General features: G+C 35.8%; 1 protein-coding gene across 8 annotated transcripts in view; it reads right to left on the bottom strand.

Moving 5' to 3' along the window:
- Nucleotides 1-16211, bottom strand: part of DMXL1 (Dmx like 1) — an 83461-nt gene that overhangs the window by 52709 nt on the left and 14541 nt on the right. For 5 of the 8 annotated variants that reach the window (XM_086479619.1, XM_086479621.1, XM_086479622.1 and 2 more), the window contains exons 3-10: nt 13244-13313; nt 11856-11857; nt 11000-11078; nt 10272-10404; nt 8711-8777; nt 5607-5782; nt 3933-4122; nt 2253-2421 (exon numbers count right to left, since the gene is read on the bottom strand). In XM_086479619.1, the coding sequence (XP_086335745.1) occupies nt 2253-2421; nt 3933-4122; nt 5607-5782; nt 8711-8777; nt 10272-10404; nt 11000-11078; nt 11856-11857; nt 13244-13313 (886 nt within the window). Of the gene's footprint in view, nt 1-2252; nt 2422-3932; nt 4123-5606; nt 5783-8710; nt 8778-10271; nt 10405-10999; nt 11079-11855; nt 11858-13235; nt 13314-16211 lie in introns of all 8 variants that reach the window. The other 3 variants (XM_086479620.1, XM_086479617.1, XM_086479618.1) reach the window with 1 other exon arrangement.

Here is a 16211-nt window from a genome sequence, read left to right as displayed (position 1 = left end):
TGAATAAGAAGGTGAACTACAAAGACAACTTTTCAGATTAGATTATAAATCTATGTACTTTGAGTATGTAACAAAAGGTTACTAAAGAAATCACTTCTTTTTCCATCCTCCTACCTCAAAACTACCAACTTTAACTGACGCTCAGCTCTGGACAAAATCCTTAGTGAATTTCTATTTGCTTCATAAATCATATTCTCTCTTTTCAGAAAAGTTCTAAGGTCTTTGGATTCAATAACTTTTTCTGCATTTGCCTAGAGATAATTTTGTCGTAACAACCACTGGTTATTCCTTTCACTGAACTCCACCCAGGCTGAATACCAGCTTAAGTAACACTCTAGTATAAAGGAGGATCTCAAGGATTTTGTTGCTATAAGAAAATGAGTTTCAAAATTAACAACAGAACACAAATACAATAAAAATCTAGTATTTATTCATATATTCATTTATTCTTCAAAAGGTGGAGTGAATGAGTGACAAAGCTGCTTTGGCCCTAGTTTTTATCAAATATTCTGTTGCAAGAAGGGAAAATTCTCAAGTCAGAGATCATAAACTGATTTGGTTTAAATTAAATGAAACAAAATACAATTACGTTTTCAGATTAAATTTAATTTCAAAAGGACAAACTAAAAGGACTACTTAGAGAATCTGGTTAGATTGAGGTACTTAAGGACTTGACTGTGTGGGAGAACAGCTATTTCTTCAAATTAAGATTTAAGATGTGAGTTACTTTGAACAGAGGTTTTGCATTAAAGAACAATCTGTCATCCTCCAACCTACTGAGTTAAAGACCAAGTGATCCAGAAGACAGCATCAAGATAGATAACATTAACACAGATAACATAAAAGCAATACAAGATTAAAAAGGCCAAAGACAAGTGTTAGACACATAGGAAAATCTTTTACTGTTCTTTTCCAAAATTATTTTTATTCCTATTCTGAGAGTTTGCTGTTGGGCACATGCATATTGCAAAGACTATAAAAGCAAAATTACAGTTTACTATTATGTACAAATGAACAAGAAATGCATTAAAAATAGATATAAAAAAAGATAATGAAAGATTATGTACTAGCCACACAGCTTAGCTAGCTCCCTTGTGCAATCTGAAGATGCAGAAATGCAGAGAGAGAACTACAAATCTGCAAGAAGCTTTGAAGAAGTTTTCCTTTATGACATTGGGTAGGAACATGGGTAACGACTGGAGACATTTGCTGTAGAAATGGGACAGCATTGATGTTACGGCACAAAACTGTAAGAAGTTTCCTTCTGGTAGGCTGGATGTGATTCTACTCCTATCTGTTAAAAGAAACATGAACCAATACAAAAAAAAGGTGAAGACTAACAATTCTAATCTTACAGGAGCAAGTGCTTACAGCTTGTTTAGTCCAGCAACGATAATGAAAACCGATTATGCTTTATAATCATACCAAAGACTGTATAGCTACAAATATGAACTAATCATGAATGCCTTTAGGTCAAAATTGGCCTTTCAAACACAAGTGTCAGTAGGAAGAAAAACACAATTTAAAGATACTATTTATAAAACAGAGATTAACTAATTTAAGAAAAGGATTACATAATACATTTGTTCATTAAGTCTAGACACAGAAAAATCACACCACAGCAGTAAAACCTTAATGAAAGGCCATTCAATATTGCATTTCTATCCGTTTTTTCAATGAGCAAGACACATGCTTCATTATCAGCACACACAAACGATTACGAAGACAGAAATACTAGCAAATTAAGGGACTTTCCTCAATGTCTATCAACACATTGCTTGAGTGCAAGAGAATATTAAAGTTCATGGAACACAAGATGAACGCATATTTTGCCTGCTTCAGAGACAGAACAGAAATACAGGGATGTGGGATACTTCAGACACTTAAGTGTCAGGCACTCATTTTAAGAAGCTTGGAAATTTTTGAGTTATCTGTGTGCTCCCAATATTGTACACAATTCCAAATAAATTTGTAATTCCACATACTTAGCCTTCTGCATCTCAGACCACTGTGAATCTCAGTTAAAAGATGACTAAGAAAGAAAGACAGGATTGCTGTAGAGGAAATTTATTCATATAATTCCATTACTGCAAAAGAAGGTTTTCTCATGCATTAAATGAAACTAGCATGCTAGTAATTTTGCATGACCACATAAATACTGTACAAATACATCAGAGCCAGTTAAGCTTACACAGACAACACAGATCTAACAAGAATTGTAGCTCACCCTGTAGCAAGGATTTCCTTCTTACCTGTAGCTGGATTGATACTGGCAGCAATATGGAAGTGACAAAGTGCATTTGCATGAGGAGGAATGTTCCTGTGAACGTCGTGGGGATCCTGCTGATGTGGAGCATATCCAGTATGCGCTACAACAGCGCCTGACCTCCTCCTTCCTCGTCGAAAGTGCCTCAGGTTTAACTGCATGAAGAATAAGGTGGCATTTTAATTCCTTTCAAAAAGAAAAATCAGCTTTCATCTGTAAATGGTTTTCTAGATACTGGTGAATGAAATTTTTCCGTTTAAAAGCATCAGTGGAGTTTCTTGCAAAAGCTGTACTGTTCAGGTTTTGCCTGCAGTAGAGAGATACTGGTGCCTTCAGATTCACTCATGAAGGCCTATATAGTATCTTGGCTCAGTAACCACTCCATATTTCAGTGTGCAGACAATGTTCACATATGTTTTATACCGAAACAGAAAATACTATTGTGTTTCAAACATATACAATGCTTATTCAAGATTCTGAACAAGCGAAGAGGCAAATCTGAATAATCTCATTTCAGAGACTGAAAAACTGCATCAGTATTTTGGATCTGATCAGATCAGTACTTCCATTCCATCATAAGGGCCCAATGAGTTAAGGTCTTCTTCCCTTTATGCAAAGATATATTTCAAAGGGAAAAATAATATTCAATTTTTAAGACCGACTATGTCAGTATTTAAAAGTCCCACTCTGTATATCGCACAGTTGAAGCCCATCATGCTGTACGTATCTGTACCGGCACCCAAAGGTACAAGAAGGTACACGATTTGTATTAAGGATGGTATTACACTCTTGCTATTCCTTTTCACTTGCTAACCTTTGCATCTTACCAAATGTAATTTTTGCTCTCTCAATTTTTACTTAAAGGTTATTTCTGATCTCTAATGCTGCCACTTACTTTCAACAGGAACAGAGAACTGTCTCAAACTTCCTTTTCCCTCCTCCCCTTGAATATTTTTTCTTTTATTTATTTTCGTGCCTTTCAGTCTGTCATATTTTTCGTCTATGCCACACAGGCTAAGAAAGCACCACAAGCATGCTAAATCCACCGCTCCATTAAGATAAAAGAGTAATGCCCACATACTCTCTACACAGCTTCATGTTCCCCATCCCACTGGTTTGAAAACACTGTCTGGTAAGGATCATTTGCCTTAAAAGTACAGCACGAGCAGTCTGCTCTACTTGAGGACTACAGCAGAAAGACAACAAAGGCTATCTTTCTTCCCTCCATATTATCAACAGCTTTTTTCAGTTGCAGAAGTCAGAGAATATCACACAACTTCAGAGGTAACAAGTAAGCCCCCACCATACATTTCAAGGCAGCATCGTTAGTGGGTTTCACACAACCTACATACAGTATGTGCTCCATACTGTTCCTAGCCCTTTTAACTAGATAATGAAAAGCACTTTGCTTCAATCACCAGAGCAAAAGAGACAGTAGTGACATAAGAACAGTGTGTCTTCTAATGCGAAAGCTCAGTAGGACAGTTGTCACCTTAGCTTTCCTAAGGAAAATTTCACGTAAATTCACTCTTCTATAACATTTTTATACACTTCTATGGTATAAAGGATTTCGGCTTATGACACATGTTCAAGTCACTAATTACAATCCTGTCTAAAATTACGTGTGTACATGTGTTTATTCCCACTGTTCAATTTCACTTCTTACCTCTAACACATTTTGCACTTTTTCCTTACTCGAAGTATTTCTCTTGAAGTTATTTGTGAAGTTCACTGCTTCGCTCCGATTGTTGTATCCTCCACCATACAACAGACTGTCATTGGGTAACAAAGTCTCTGCCCAGAGACGACAAACGTTATCCTTACAGCAAGTCAGGAGTACATTGCAGACAGCACCACTAATGAAAGAAAATTTAAGGTGTGAAGAAGCTGCTTACTCTCACATAGCATCAAAATAAAGCAAGCTTTCCAGTACCAGTTTTTGGAAATGCACCAAGTCACTTAAAGATACTGAGGAAAGTAAAACTCAACAACACATTCTTAAAAAACAAAGTATGTATGAAAGGCTGCAATAGCTATTCAAGCAGCGGAATATCAACTACCTCAACCTTCATTACACAACTGTACAACACCTAATCATGGATTTCAATTTACGGAATTAGTCACACCTAGAATAGCAAAATTTATGTTTTTCTTTTTAAAGTCCTTCACGTAAAAGCTAATCATATTCTGGATACCTCTTCTCAATTCCCCAGATTTTACTGCTATATAGCAATATATATGTATTATGAAATTATATATCCAAAACAGAGAAACCAAAGTAATACCAGGAATGTAACAGCTGATTTAGAACGACAGTCTTTCTTGATCACTGCTTTTCCAAATGCAATTTGTGTTACATATATACACAAAATATCCAATTAACCTAAACTAGGCACTGACAAAAAACCTATGCAGATCATCACGTTTCCAGTTAATTTAAGTTCACAATTTAGTGTTAGCCAAGACTCAAAACCTCTACAGACCATTTGACTGGACCATCCAGCAGAAAACTCCCCTAGGCATCATGGACTAGGTGAATTTTCAAAACTGATTTAAGGACTACAGTAATGACTTTTTAAAGAGTCTTCTACTTACAGGTTGGTATAAAAGACAGCACAAACTTGCTCAAACACCAAAGGTATGCAGAATTCAAACGGCTACTATTTGGAATAATATAGGAAAAAGATGGTTGCAGGGCACAAAATTGCTAATGCTACTTCAGTTTGAGATTACAATTACTAGTGAAAACTAGGGACAGGTCATTTAGGAATTGTCAAATACACACACAAAAAATCAAACCCAAAATATCAATTCCAGACGATCATTTTAGTTCAACTTCCAGATACTGTTTCTGACAGAGGTCTAGTTTTATACTAGGTAGAGGAATAAATTAAAAGACATGGAAATATTTGAATGTTTGAGAAAGATCACAGAAAGTGACACAACTTCTGAATTGCTCTGATTCCCTTACGACAGAGAGAGGAACTAGCTGGGATCAAATGAATGAATGGTCATTTAAGACAGTGCAATCAAAAAGATGCAAAGAAAGGTAATTTTGCAAGAGGTGATTTTATATTTAGTCTAATCTCTAAGCCAGTCTGTGGGACCCTCTATCTTTCCAGCTCCCTCCCAGGTAAGAGGATGCTTACCATCCTCTCAAGAACTTAAGTGTGAAAGGAATTATACAGACACACACAAACAATACACAAGGTGTTCAAACTCAATTATTAACTGAGGTAAACTGTACAACTTGTGCAACTGTCGACCACACAGATGTGAAAACTGTACAGTCTGTTTTTTTTGGGCAAGTTACAAACCTCAGGTTATTAGAACTACTGACCGTGGCATGAATTTACTGGTCTTCCTCCATGAAAATGCATTTACTGATCGAGGATGAGCCAAATAAACAAATGAAAAATCAACTTCTTTAGCTTGTTTTTCTGGACTTGCACCAGGAGCCGTTACAGCTGATCGCCAACTATCTGTATTGTACCATACTTTCACAAGACAATCATCCTGGGGAAAGAAAAAAAAACAGTAAGTAACGCTGCCTTGTATAAGAATAAGATGCATTTCAAGTATTTCTGGGTATGTCTCCTAGGCTTCCATTTTTCTTTTAATTAAAATACTTTTCTGGTGACAGAAAGTCAGTAAATAGAACTTCAAAACCTGATCTTAAAGAAATCATGGTAGCAGTGCTTCCTTTTAATCTCTCTTGCCATTACTAACTTGGATTTAATTTTCCTCCTTCTGATTAGGTGACAGTTTTTAACCACAAAGATAGCTCAAAAAAAAGCTGGACCGGCTTGAGCTGGTATTCAAATGTTAATACAACTAACTGCACTTTGACAAAAAACACCTAAAACCTACACACGCAAATTTAAGTGTTAGGAATACAAACAGAGGTCAAAGATGACATCTCAAAAATCAAGCTCAGTACTGCTCAGCCCCCTTTTCTTAGATACGCACATACATGAATTGAAAAAAATCATGTTCCTAGTGTCTTTGTCCTTATGCCTTTAATGACCACATACATTAATCTGGATCTAGATTCACAAGCTTTTGATCAAATATTAAATACGAATGGTACCGAAATGTATTAGCCTTGGTGTGCTTAATATGACCTTATTGGGGGGATAGGAAGGTTGTTTTGCTGACCAGCATCATCTCCCATAAAAGATTAAACAAAGAAAGACAACACAGAAACAAAGATGAATTTTAAAGATTCTGCAGGTAAATAACTTAGTCATCCATTATTAATTTTCCTACTTAGTAATTTTTCCTACTTACTCCTACTTATTTAGCAACTGTGCTTTGTATGAGTTTACAATGTAAGATAACACAACAGGACATAAGACATTCCAGTCAAACTCTGCAAGGATATTAGCCCTATAGAAACAATTTGCAGATTAATCTATTTTTCCACAACTCAACCATACAGTAATATTAGAATCCATTAAAAGTTTCCTTTTTAAATAAATATTAACTCCTACCCATTAAAAAAGTATATATAGTGAAATACATATAGTATATATTTCCAACAACGACAAAACATTGGCTTTTTTATAAAACCTCTACTTGAACAATTTTGTAAGTAACAGTTATCTTAAACATGACTTGAATAACTTTCCTGTCAGCCAGTTAATGGCTAAACACATCACAGAACATATAGCAAGAAATATGACATCCCAAATAAGCAAAACAACAACGCAGCATGAGAACTTGTTGCTTTGTTATTATATGGAGTATAGTTCATTATCAAGAAAATCTCGTATTTCACTTCACGTGCTGGAAACTAGTCAGTTGGAATAAAGTTTACCTAGAAAAAGAAATCTAGGTTATTTTACAAACTTGTGACATCTTTATGTCTTCCTTAAAGACAGCAAATGCCTTAAAAGTTAGTCTTCTAAGCAAGCATAATGATCTTAAATGGCAAAATTTATAGGAAAAACAAACCCATACAACTAAGTAAAATGTGTGTTACCCAACTGTTCTTGATGCATACAGCTGAATCACAAAAATACGCATGACAACTACGTTTTACAAGCAAGACTTATTTCCTGACTGAACCATCCTTGTATCTTTGTACTTCAAGCATGTATTGAGAGACCTTACAATCCAAACAGCAACAGCTAACTTTCACATATTAATCAAACACTGTTCCACCCAATCTTTATGTGTACATACTAACTGTTCATTCGTGCTTTCAAGACAGACCAAACTGCACAATCATCTTTCATTCTTAAGTCTGAAACTCGTTCTGTCAGGTTAATACTGCTCTGGATTCTGTGACACCTAAAGAAATCCCACCAATTGCATTGTCCCAATTAACCATACATACTAGCATTTTGTTTCCTTTTTAACAATTCTGCAGTCTCTGCTAGGTTTTTTAGTTGGTTGCACAAACTTCATGCCTACCTGCATGTGTTAATCTATGTTAAAACTACATTAACTGTTGAAGTTTTCTGTTTCTTTTTTAAAAACAGTAATCTGAAAACTATTTTTTTCCCCCCCAATCTTCTTTAATAGTACCATAAATTCTCACAAGATGAGTCTGGATATTCTTACCAGAACCATCTGACCAATGTCAATGTGACTCTCCCCTCAAATAAAGACAACAGTTGTATTTGCAGAAGACAACTACCTATTTCACATCCCGTAACAAGTAATATAAATTCTCCTATGGATTTGTCACACTTTTTCACTGGATCTTCTACATTATCTTAATTTTTTTCTGCTTTGACTTGTTAGGATATTATTCTCTTACAAAGCCTGAACAATAAGTTTTTTAGTACAAATAAAAGATTAGTTTGTTAGTGTTTCAGGAAATTAAAAGATATGACAGTGCCATTTTGCTTTATTTTTTTGCTTATTTCCCCAAGGGGTTTCATTGGTTTTGCCATTAAACCACTCAATGCTGAGCACATAGAACTAATCTGTAAGATTGTCCAGAAACACTGGCATTAACTATGTACAAATGTATCTGTGGAGAGGAATGTGAATTCTCTTCTATGTACACAAATAAGCATATGGATACGTTTACACAAGAAGATATTAAAGAGCTATTTTTGATTAAAGGTGTCACTCTAATAATGAAATACTGCATTTCCTCACTACAAAGATATCCAGCAGTGAGCTCATCCACAGATCTGCCCCATTTCCCAAAACTCTTCTCCTTCTGATGTCTTATAATTTGGTACTGATTAAAAATGGGTATTTTAAAATAGTAAGCAATGAATATTTGCTGGGTTCCCCCATCAAACTACCATTCCCCCAAATTCTTATTTACCAAAATGTAAAAGAAAGGATTACTGGAAATACTATGCAAAAAATATAAAGAAAGATTTTCATTAAAAAGATTTTTTTAAATGTGTGGTTTTGTTTTGTTTGGTTACTTTAATAGCTTATCTGAATTAATACAAAACAATTAGTAAAAATGCTTACCTTTCCAGCAGTAGCAAAAAACTCCCCGTCTGGTGAGAATTTCATTAAACAAACTTGAGAAGCAGTTCTAGGAAATAAAAACAATTAAAAAATAGAAAGTAAGTTTTAAGAACTTTTTCAGAACTCTAAACAGTTTTCTCCCCTTGAACTCAGGAAAGTGATTTCATTCTTATATGCAAGTGTTCTTTGTATCGAGTGAAACAACTTAAGCTTTAACAAAGTCCAGAAGGATTAGTGTAAGTACATTTGTGTCCTGTGGTCACACAGCAAAAACAGAAAACCAAAAAGCTGTAACAGAGGTTGCTACAACATCCAATATTCCAAAATATCGTAAGAGAAAACCAGCTGCTAAAAGATTAAACTGTATGCTGACATGGTCTACTCCCACTTCACAATCATTTAGACTTCAAATTGATTTCTGCTGTCCCATATTATCTTCCAACTTATCTGAAAGACACCTCCATTTCTCATACTTCCTAGAGTTTTACTCAAGGAAAAAAAAAAAAAAAGACCTAGAAAGCATATCGTAGTTAAGAAGTATCTGAAAGTACTTCTCAGGTTAATGGTCACACAAGTAAAAGATGTCACACCAAAATAATCTAAACCTAAGTATGCGGTTTATTTTTGCTGTGTTTTATTCTCATTGGAACTACTAATAAATGAGCCTCTTATACAGGTTTTGAAGCACCAAGCTATTGCCTAAGTAGCAGGCTTATCAATGGCAAAAAATAACAAACAAGAACTGTGTGTGTATATATATATATATACACACATACACACACTTGTAGCACAAGTACAGTGTATATTTTCATCTTGAATTTACTTTACACGCATAACAAGTTGTAAGGCCTAACTTTCAGGAAGGATTAAGCTCGCTGTCAGGTCAACAAAAGCAGGACGAACGTAGTGTGTGCAGTAACAACAGCAAGTCAATTAAAAAAGCCATGCATCAAAGAAAGTAAATTTCAACCTGGGTTCAAGCAACATTCTCGTAGTAGGGCCAATATGAAGACATTTGGGAATGCCTCCTTTGGACATGAAAAACTATTCTGGCAAAGGGCAGTAAAACAGGATGCACCCCTCTTTGCATGACTATTCCAAATAGCCAGAAAAAAAAGTAAAAGTAAATGGTACGTGAAATGGGGGAGATGCGCGAGAAGGAAAGAAAGATGCAGTACATGGGACATAGGAAGTCTATTTCAATCAGTCCTGCAAGCACAGTAATTTTGAAATATGCAGCTTTTACCTTCCCTCTTGTACAAGGAAGTCTACTCGGACAGTCTCAACAGCAGCTTTCCCTCAACATTTTACTAGTGTTCAATATAACTGAAGAACTGCCTAAGAACATAAACTACCCCAAAACCAATTACAAACGATCTTGTAGGAAGAAAGAAATGTTTCATATTCAAGGAAAATATGATTCAAGTTTATTACATATCAATAATATTTATCAAGTAACAGTATACAATAGGATTTCACTGAACTACATTACGTATTTCATCTGAAAGGTACCAAATCATCAAGCAAAAACGAACTACTTGTGTTCAAACAAATTTCTTACTTGCACTGCCAGATACACCTCCATTCTCCAAGCTGAACATCTGTTCTTTCAGTATTGTCACCGTCAGAAGGGTTTTCCAAAGGAACATTGGACCAAAGCTGAAGACAACTGGAACCAGTCAAAAGGCGAGTGCCTAAAACGAATATTTGTAGTCTAAGTACAAAATATATAGCAAACTATAGACTTCCATAGAGAATAAAAAAATCAGTTTGCAAAGCTGAAACTGCAGTACAAAATATGCCCGATATTATCTTAACACTTCTCTACAGCAAAGTTACTGTAACAGCAGTGTCCCTTTTACACACATCACTACATGGATATAGATTGGGTCAATCTTGCAAGAAGATACTCTCCCATATTATAAGACATTTTGATTTGAGTATCTACAGTTCAAATTGTAAAAATTGATCAAATTTTCCAAGTAGTTATTCTCTAAAACACCTAGAGCTATTGCAAACATCCCTCTTTCACAACAAATACCATTTAAGCCACGTTTTTAAAAAATTATATATTGCTGAGATTAGGATAACTGAGTAAAACCATACACATGCACCCAATAATCTGGCGTTCTTATAATAAGTGGCAAAAGGTAGACTTCCCACCACTTTAGTGTTCTCTATCATGCTAGGACAAAAAAAAACGCTATTGTCCCCAAAGAACAATGAAATTTAAATAAAAAATTAGTTGTGATATCAAATAGACAGGTGTTTCTTTTATTCTATTGTTACCTGTGGGATCCCACGTTAGATTATGTGCTATGGCTTCCAGTAAGATTTGAGCATTCTTCTGCCACTGATAATGTAACGTCTGAAATTTTAAGTATTCACAAACATTAGCATGAAAACACTTCCTTCCCCTCCCTTCCCTTTTATAACCAAAATAGTACATCGTCACTGTACTCCTCAACTTCTATGAAGGATGTTTTTAAAATAAATTACTGTCATCTTATAAAAATTGATTCGTTCTAATTTTTAAACAAAACAGCTTTCCATTAATTTGACGATACAAATAGAAGTTTCTAACTTCTTATTTTAAAAATACACCTTGAAAAAAATCCAGTATAAAAAATTCACCATCAGAGTATGAGTTTTTAAAGGTCTGATTTTATTTTTGGAAAAAAGATATATTGAAAATTAAATACGCTAAATGCACCTGGTGTTTGATATCAGTAGTATTGTTGAATTAAAGGATTACAATAAAGTCAAGATAACGTACATGATACTTCCCCCCTTTTTTTTTTCTTAATATGCAACAGGATATTCAACTATCTTCAGATTTTGTATCATTACTTTGTTCACTGGAACTAGCTGAGGATTAAATTCACAAAATATTTACCTGGTCTGTTATCTTAATATGTTGCAAAATTTTGATTCTTTGAATTATAAAATAAACTGAAATCATTACTGGAAGAGCCAACAGGTTTTTTTTTCCTTAATTCACAAAGATAGACATTTTTAAATTAATCATCCCCCACTTCCAAAATATTAAACCAATAGACATGAAAGTTAAAATGTAACAACTGCATCTTTCAGAAGTCTGGTAGAAAACACTAAGAAGTTACTGCAGATAAGGATCTAAATTAACTACTTCTGTATTTCTGAAGGTTTTTTTCGGATTTGGTTTTTTAAGATTCTGAATATTCTAGTAAACAGAAGACCGAGACTATGGTACAACCACCTAAATATGCTGGAAATTATTGCATAGAGGTTAACTGCAAGAATGAAGTAACAATATTTCTTCAATTACAAATATTTGAAAGCAAATCATGGGCAGACAGTGCTTCCTCTACTGCTTACAGTCACTGCACTAACTTCAAAGTTTCAAGTTAACTGTGCTGTTTACCAGTACAGAAAAACATTGAGGATTGATTCAGCAGCTCCAAAGATCAAGAGAGAGCAGTACTTCTAAAAAGCTCATCTAAGCATAGGAAGTCACATTTTACCATAGTTTTATTCCACTGCTTTCCGGTGGCACAAATTAATTTATATATATATATATACACACACACACATGCACATACACACTCAGGTTTTTTTTAATTTAATTTAATTAATATATAAAATGTCTCTGGTTTACAGGTACAACAGGAACCATATGGCTGAGCTAGTTAGTACAAAGAAGGGAATCCACTATATGGCTGTACGAACAATTTATTAATTGAAATGGAGAGACCAAACCCCTGAAGAGGGAGACAGAAGCTCCTTGAGCAATTGCTGTCAAAGCTCTCATATCAAACATTCTTTAATTAGACTCCAACGCTTCTAATTATAAGAGTAATCCTCTCCATGTAAGAAGCATGGTTAAATAACTTGCTCTAAACCCTATTATTAGCCAGAAATTAAGATTCTGGCTGCCAATTTGCTAAACCACCGTCACCAAAACTAAGCTATGCTATCAAGAGAATAAATATTGTTCTTGTTCACCATTATAACATCGAAGTACAAGCACTCAGACAGATATTGTAAAAAAGCCACAGACTTTTTGAAACTGTTACAGATTTGACCAAGAGCATACAGTTACATAAACCAAAGTTAAAATAAGAATTGTAAAACACATTAGGACATAAAGACTACACAGGATGGTTCAAAAAGGAACTCCTATTGTAAAGGCTGAGTATCTATACACTTTGGAGAATGGGGGTGTGCACATCTCTTAGGGTTCTGGAATATTTCAGTTATGAATTGTACAGTTAGATAAATAAGTAATACAAAACACTATAGTAAAACCTGGGTTTGTTTTTTTGGTTTTTTTTTGTTTGGTGTTTTTTTTTTTTTCTAATAACACATCTCTGCCCTCCTCCTACCATTTTCACTTCTGAAGGAGCAGAAGTGAAAATATTATGTCTCAATTTTATTCTAGCATTAAAAGAAGACATCAAAGAAATCCTCTATTTTAAACCAAACCAGAAAAATGAGTCAGGCTTTATAACTGAGTAAATGAATTAAGGAATGATGTATTACTTACATTATGACGACTGCTGTTCTGCTTCAAGAGGCTAACTGGCTCAAAGATACAAATCACCTTTCCGTAAGAAGCTGCAATCTAAAGCAATTTATATTTATATGTACATTTGTATACAGAACAAGCATAAAACTCAAATTGTTGAGTCTACTTTTAACCCTCCTTGTAGATAAATTTGAAGCTCACATCCATATTCCCTTTCGATAACAGAACAACATCTAGCAAAAATCATGAAGCAAGTGTTGATGATAATAAAAACACAATTCTTTATTTACATATTACTCCTGATGAACTACTGAGAGTACAGGTGGACACGAGCATTTTTCTACCCTTTTTTTAAAATCATATCCATTATCAGTATCATTGCAACATTAAATTAGGTAAACAAAGGAGTCTGCAAAGTTCACGTTCTCAGAAATGGAATCAGTGTCGGATCAGAGTACTTATGGATTTCCTTGGCATGAGAACATGCTACACTACTATATAAAGTTACTTGAGAAGACTCAAGCTACACAAGCAAAACACAATGCAGAGAACTGTAAAACAGAAGAACTACTAAATGCTAACATAAAATACTTCCAAAAAACTTGCAGTCAGCTTTATTTGGTATTTCAAAGTCTTATTCCATCAGTGATATCTGCCCCCCAACTTGCATTAAGACAAAATTAGGAGTATTTTATCTCAAGATATCTATATAAAAGCAAGCTTAAAAGACTTGCTAAAAAGAGCCAAACCAAGCCAAATATAAGTTAAAGTTCTCAGGCAGAGAGTCTGAGAGAGCCATCACAAGGCAATATTGCCTAAAGCCACTTTGAAATACAGAATTACAAAAACAGAGTTTGCAGAGGTCATACATAACAGACAGCCTGCATTGGGAAGTAACGCTTGATGTTAAAAGGAGCACATCTACAGTTCTGATATACTGTAATAGTCAATTTCCCATTTCTGTTAAATTCTACCTCAGAAAGTGTTCACAGTTTTCCTTTAACAACATTTTAAAAAAAAAGTCAGTCACCTTATAAAATACATTCTGATTTCAGTATCAGCCACAACAGCTTTAAGAAAAAAAAAGCAGCACTAAACCATGATATCTAAGTTATTATTTACAGATCAGTTAATTACAGGTGTACATGATCTGTACAAATGTACAGATCCATAGAGCTGCTAAAACCCATAGATCCATAGGTACAAGAAAAACCCTCTGGATCAAAAGAACAGTTAAATAAATTTTTATCACACTAAAAACCTAAACATCAGCCTGACCCCAAAATGCCAAGAATAATTTTGTCACAGTTGCAAAATGCCTGAAGAAACTTTTTCCTTACATCCCAGACTAAATTTCCCTCTCTAATTCCCTTTAACCACCTCACTTACTCTTTCATTCTCATAATTTTGTTCCACAGCCCAACAGCAAAGTTTTCACAAACTCATATTGATTACTTGTTTCCTTTTTTCCAAGAGTGGACAGTTCTTCCATTTTTTATTGTTCACTGGGTATGAGTAATGGTTTTAAACTAAAAGATAGTAGGTTTAGATTAGATATAAGGAAGACATTTTTTATGACGAGGATGGTGAGACAGTGAAAAGCAAGTTACATTTTCTCTCCCCTGTCCAGCTGAGGTGAGGGAGTGATATTGTGGCTTTCGTGGGCATCTGGTATCCAGCCAGGGTCAACCCACCACATGACCACACCACACAGCTTGGTGTCATTGCCAAACTTCCTGAGAGTGCACTCAATCCCACTGTCCATGTCACCAAAGATGTTAAATAGCACCAGTCCCAATATCGATCCTTGAAAAACGCCACTTATCACTGATCTCCACTTGGACATCAAGCTGTTAACCACAACTTTTTGAGTGTAACCATACAGCCAATTTCTTACCCAGTGAGTGGTCCATCCATCAAATCCATGTCTCTCCACTTTAGAGACAAGGATGTCGTGCGGGACAGTCAATTGTTTTGCACAAGTCCAGGCAGACGACATCAGTTGCCCTTCCCTTATCCACCAATGCTCTAACTCTGTCACAGAAGGCCACCAAATTGGCCAGGCACTATTTGCCCTTAGTGAAGTGATGTTGGCTGTCACCAATCACCTCCTTATTTCCATCCACCCTAGCAGAGTTTCCAGGAGGATGCGTTCCATGATCTTGCCGGGCACACAGGTAGCCTGCAGTTCCTTTATTCCTATTTTAAAATGTGGGTTATGTTTCCCCTTTTCCAGTCAGCGGGAACTTCACCAGACTGCCACAGCTTCTGAAATATGATAGATAGTGGCTTGGCCACTTCATCTGCCAGTTCCCTCAGAATCTGTGGATGCATCTCATCAGTTCCCATGGACTTGTGCATCTTCAGGTTTCTTAGATGGTCTCAAACCTGATCCTCTCCTACAATGGGTGGTTCTTCATTCTGTCAGCCTCACCCTTTGCCGCCTTTGACTTGGGTGGTGTGGCTGGAGCGCTTGCCAGTGAAGACTGAGGCAAAAATGTTGAACATTTCAGCATTTTCCATACCCTGGGTAGCCAGGTCTCCCACTTCCTTCCAGAGAGGGCCCATATTTTCCCTATTCTTTCTTTTATCACCGACACACATATAGAAGCTTTTCTTGTTGCCCTTGATGTCCCTGGACAGAATTAACTCTATCAGGGCCTTGGTTTTCCTCACCTGATCCCTGGCTGCTTGGACAATTTCTGTGTATTCCTCCCAGGCCACCTGTCCTTGCTTCCACTCTCTGTAGACTTCCTTTTTGCATCTGAGTTTGTCCAGGAGCTCCTTGTTCATCCACACAGGCCTCCTGGCATTTTTGCCTGACCATCCTCTTCATTGAGGCGCATCACTCCTGAGCTTGGAGGAGGTGACCCTTGAATACTGACCATCTTTCTTGGGCCCCTCTTCCCTCTAGGGCTGTGTCCCACGGTACTAGGCCAAGCAGTTCCCTAAAGGGACCAAAGTCAGCTCTCCTGAAGTCCAGGGCAGCGAGCC

The sequence above is a fragment of the Leptosomus discolor genome, chromosome Z (genome assembly GCF_034619465.1).
Source record: "Leptosomus discolor isolate bLepDis1 chromosome Z, bLepDis1.hap2, whole genome shotgun sequence".
NCBI lineage: Eukaryota > Metazoa > Chordata > Aves > Leptosomiformes > Leptosomidae > Leptosomus > Leptosomus discolor.
The sequence above is the reverse complement of the archived record's forward strand: the minus strand, read 5'-3'. Positions and strand labels throughout refer to the sequence as shown.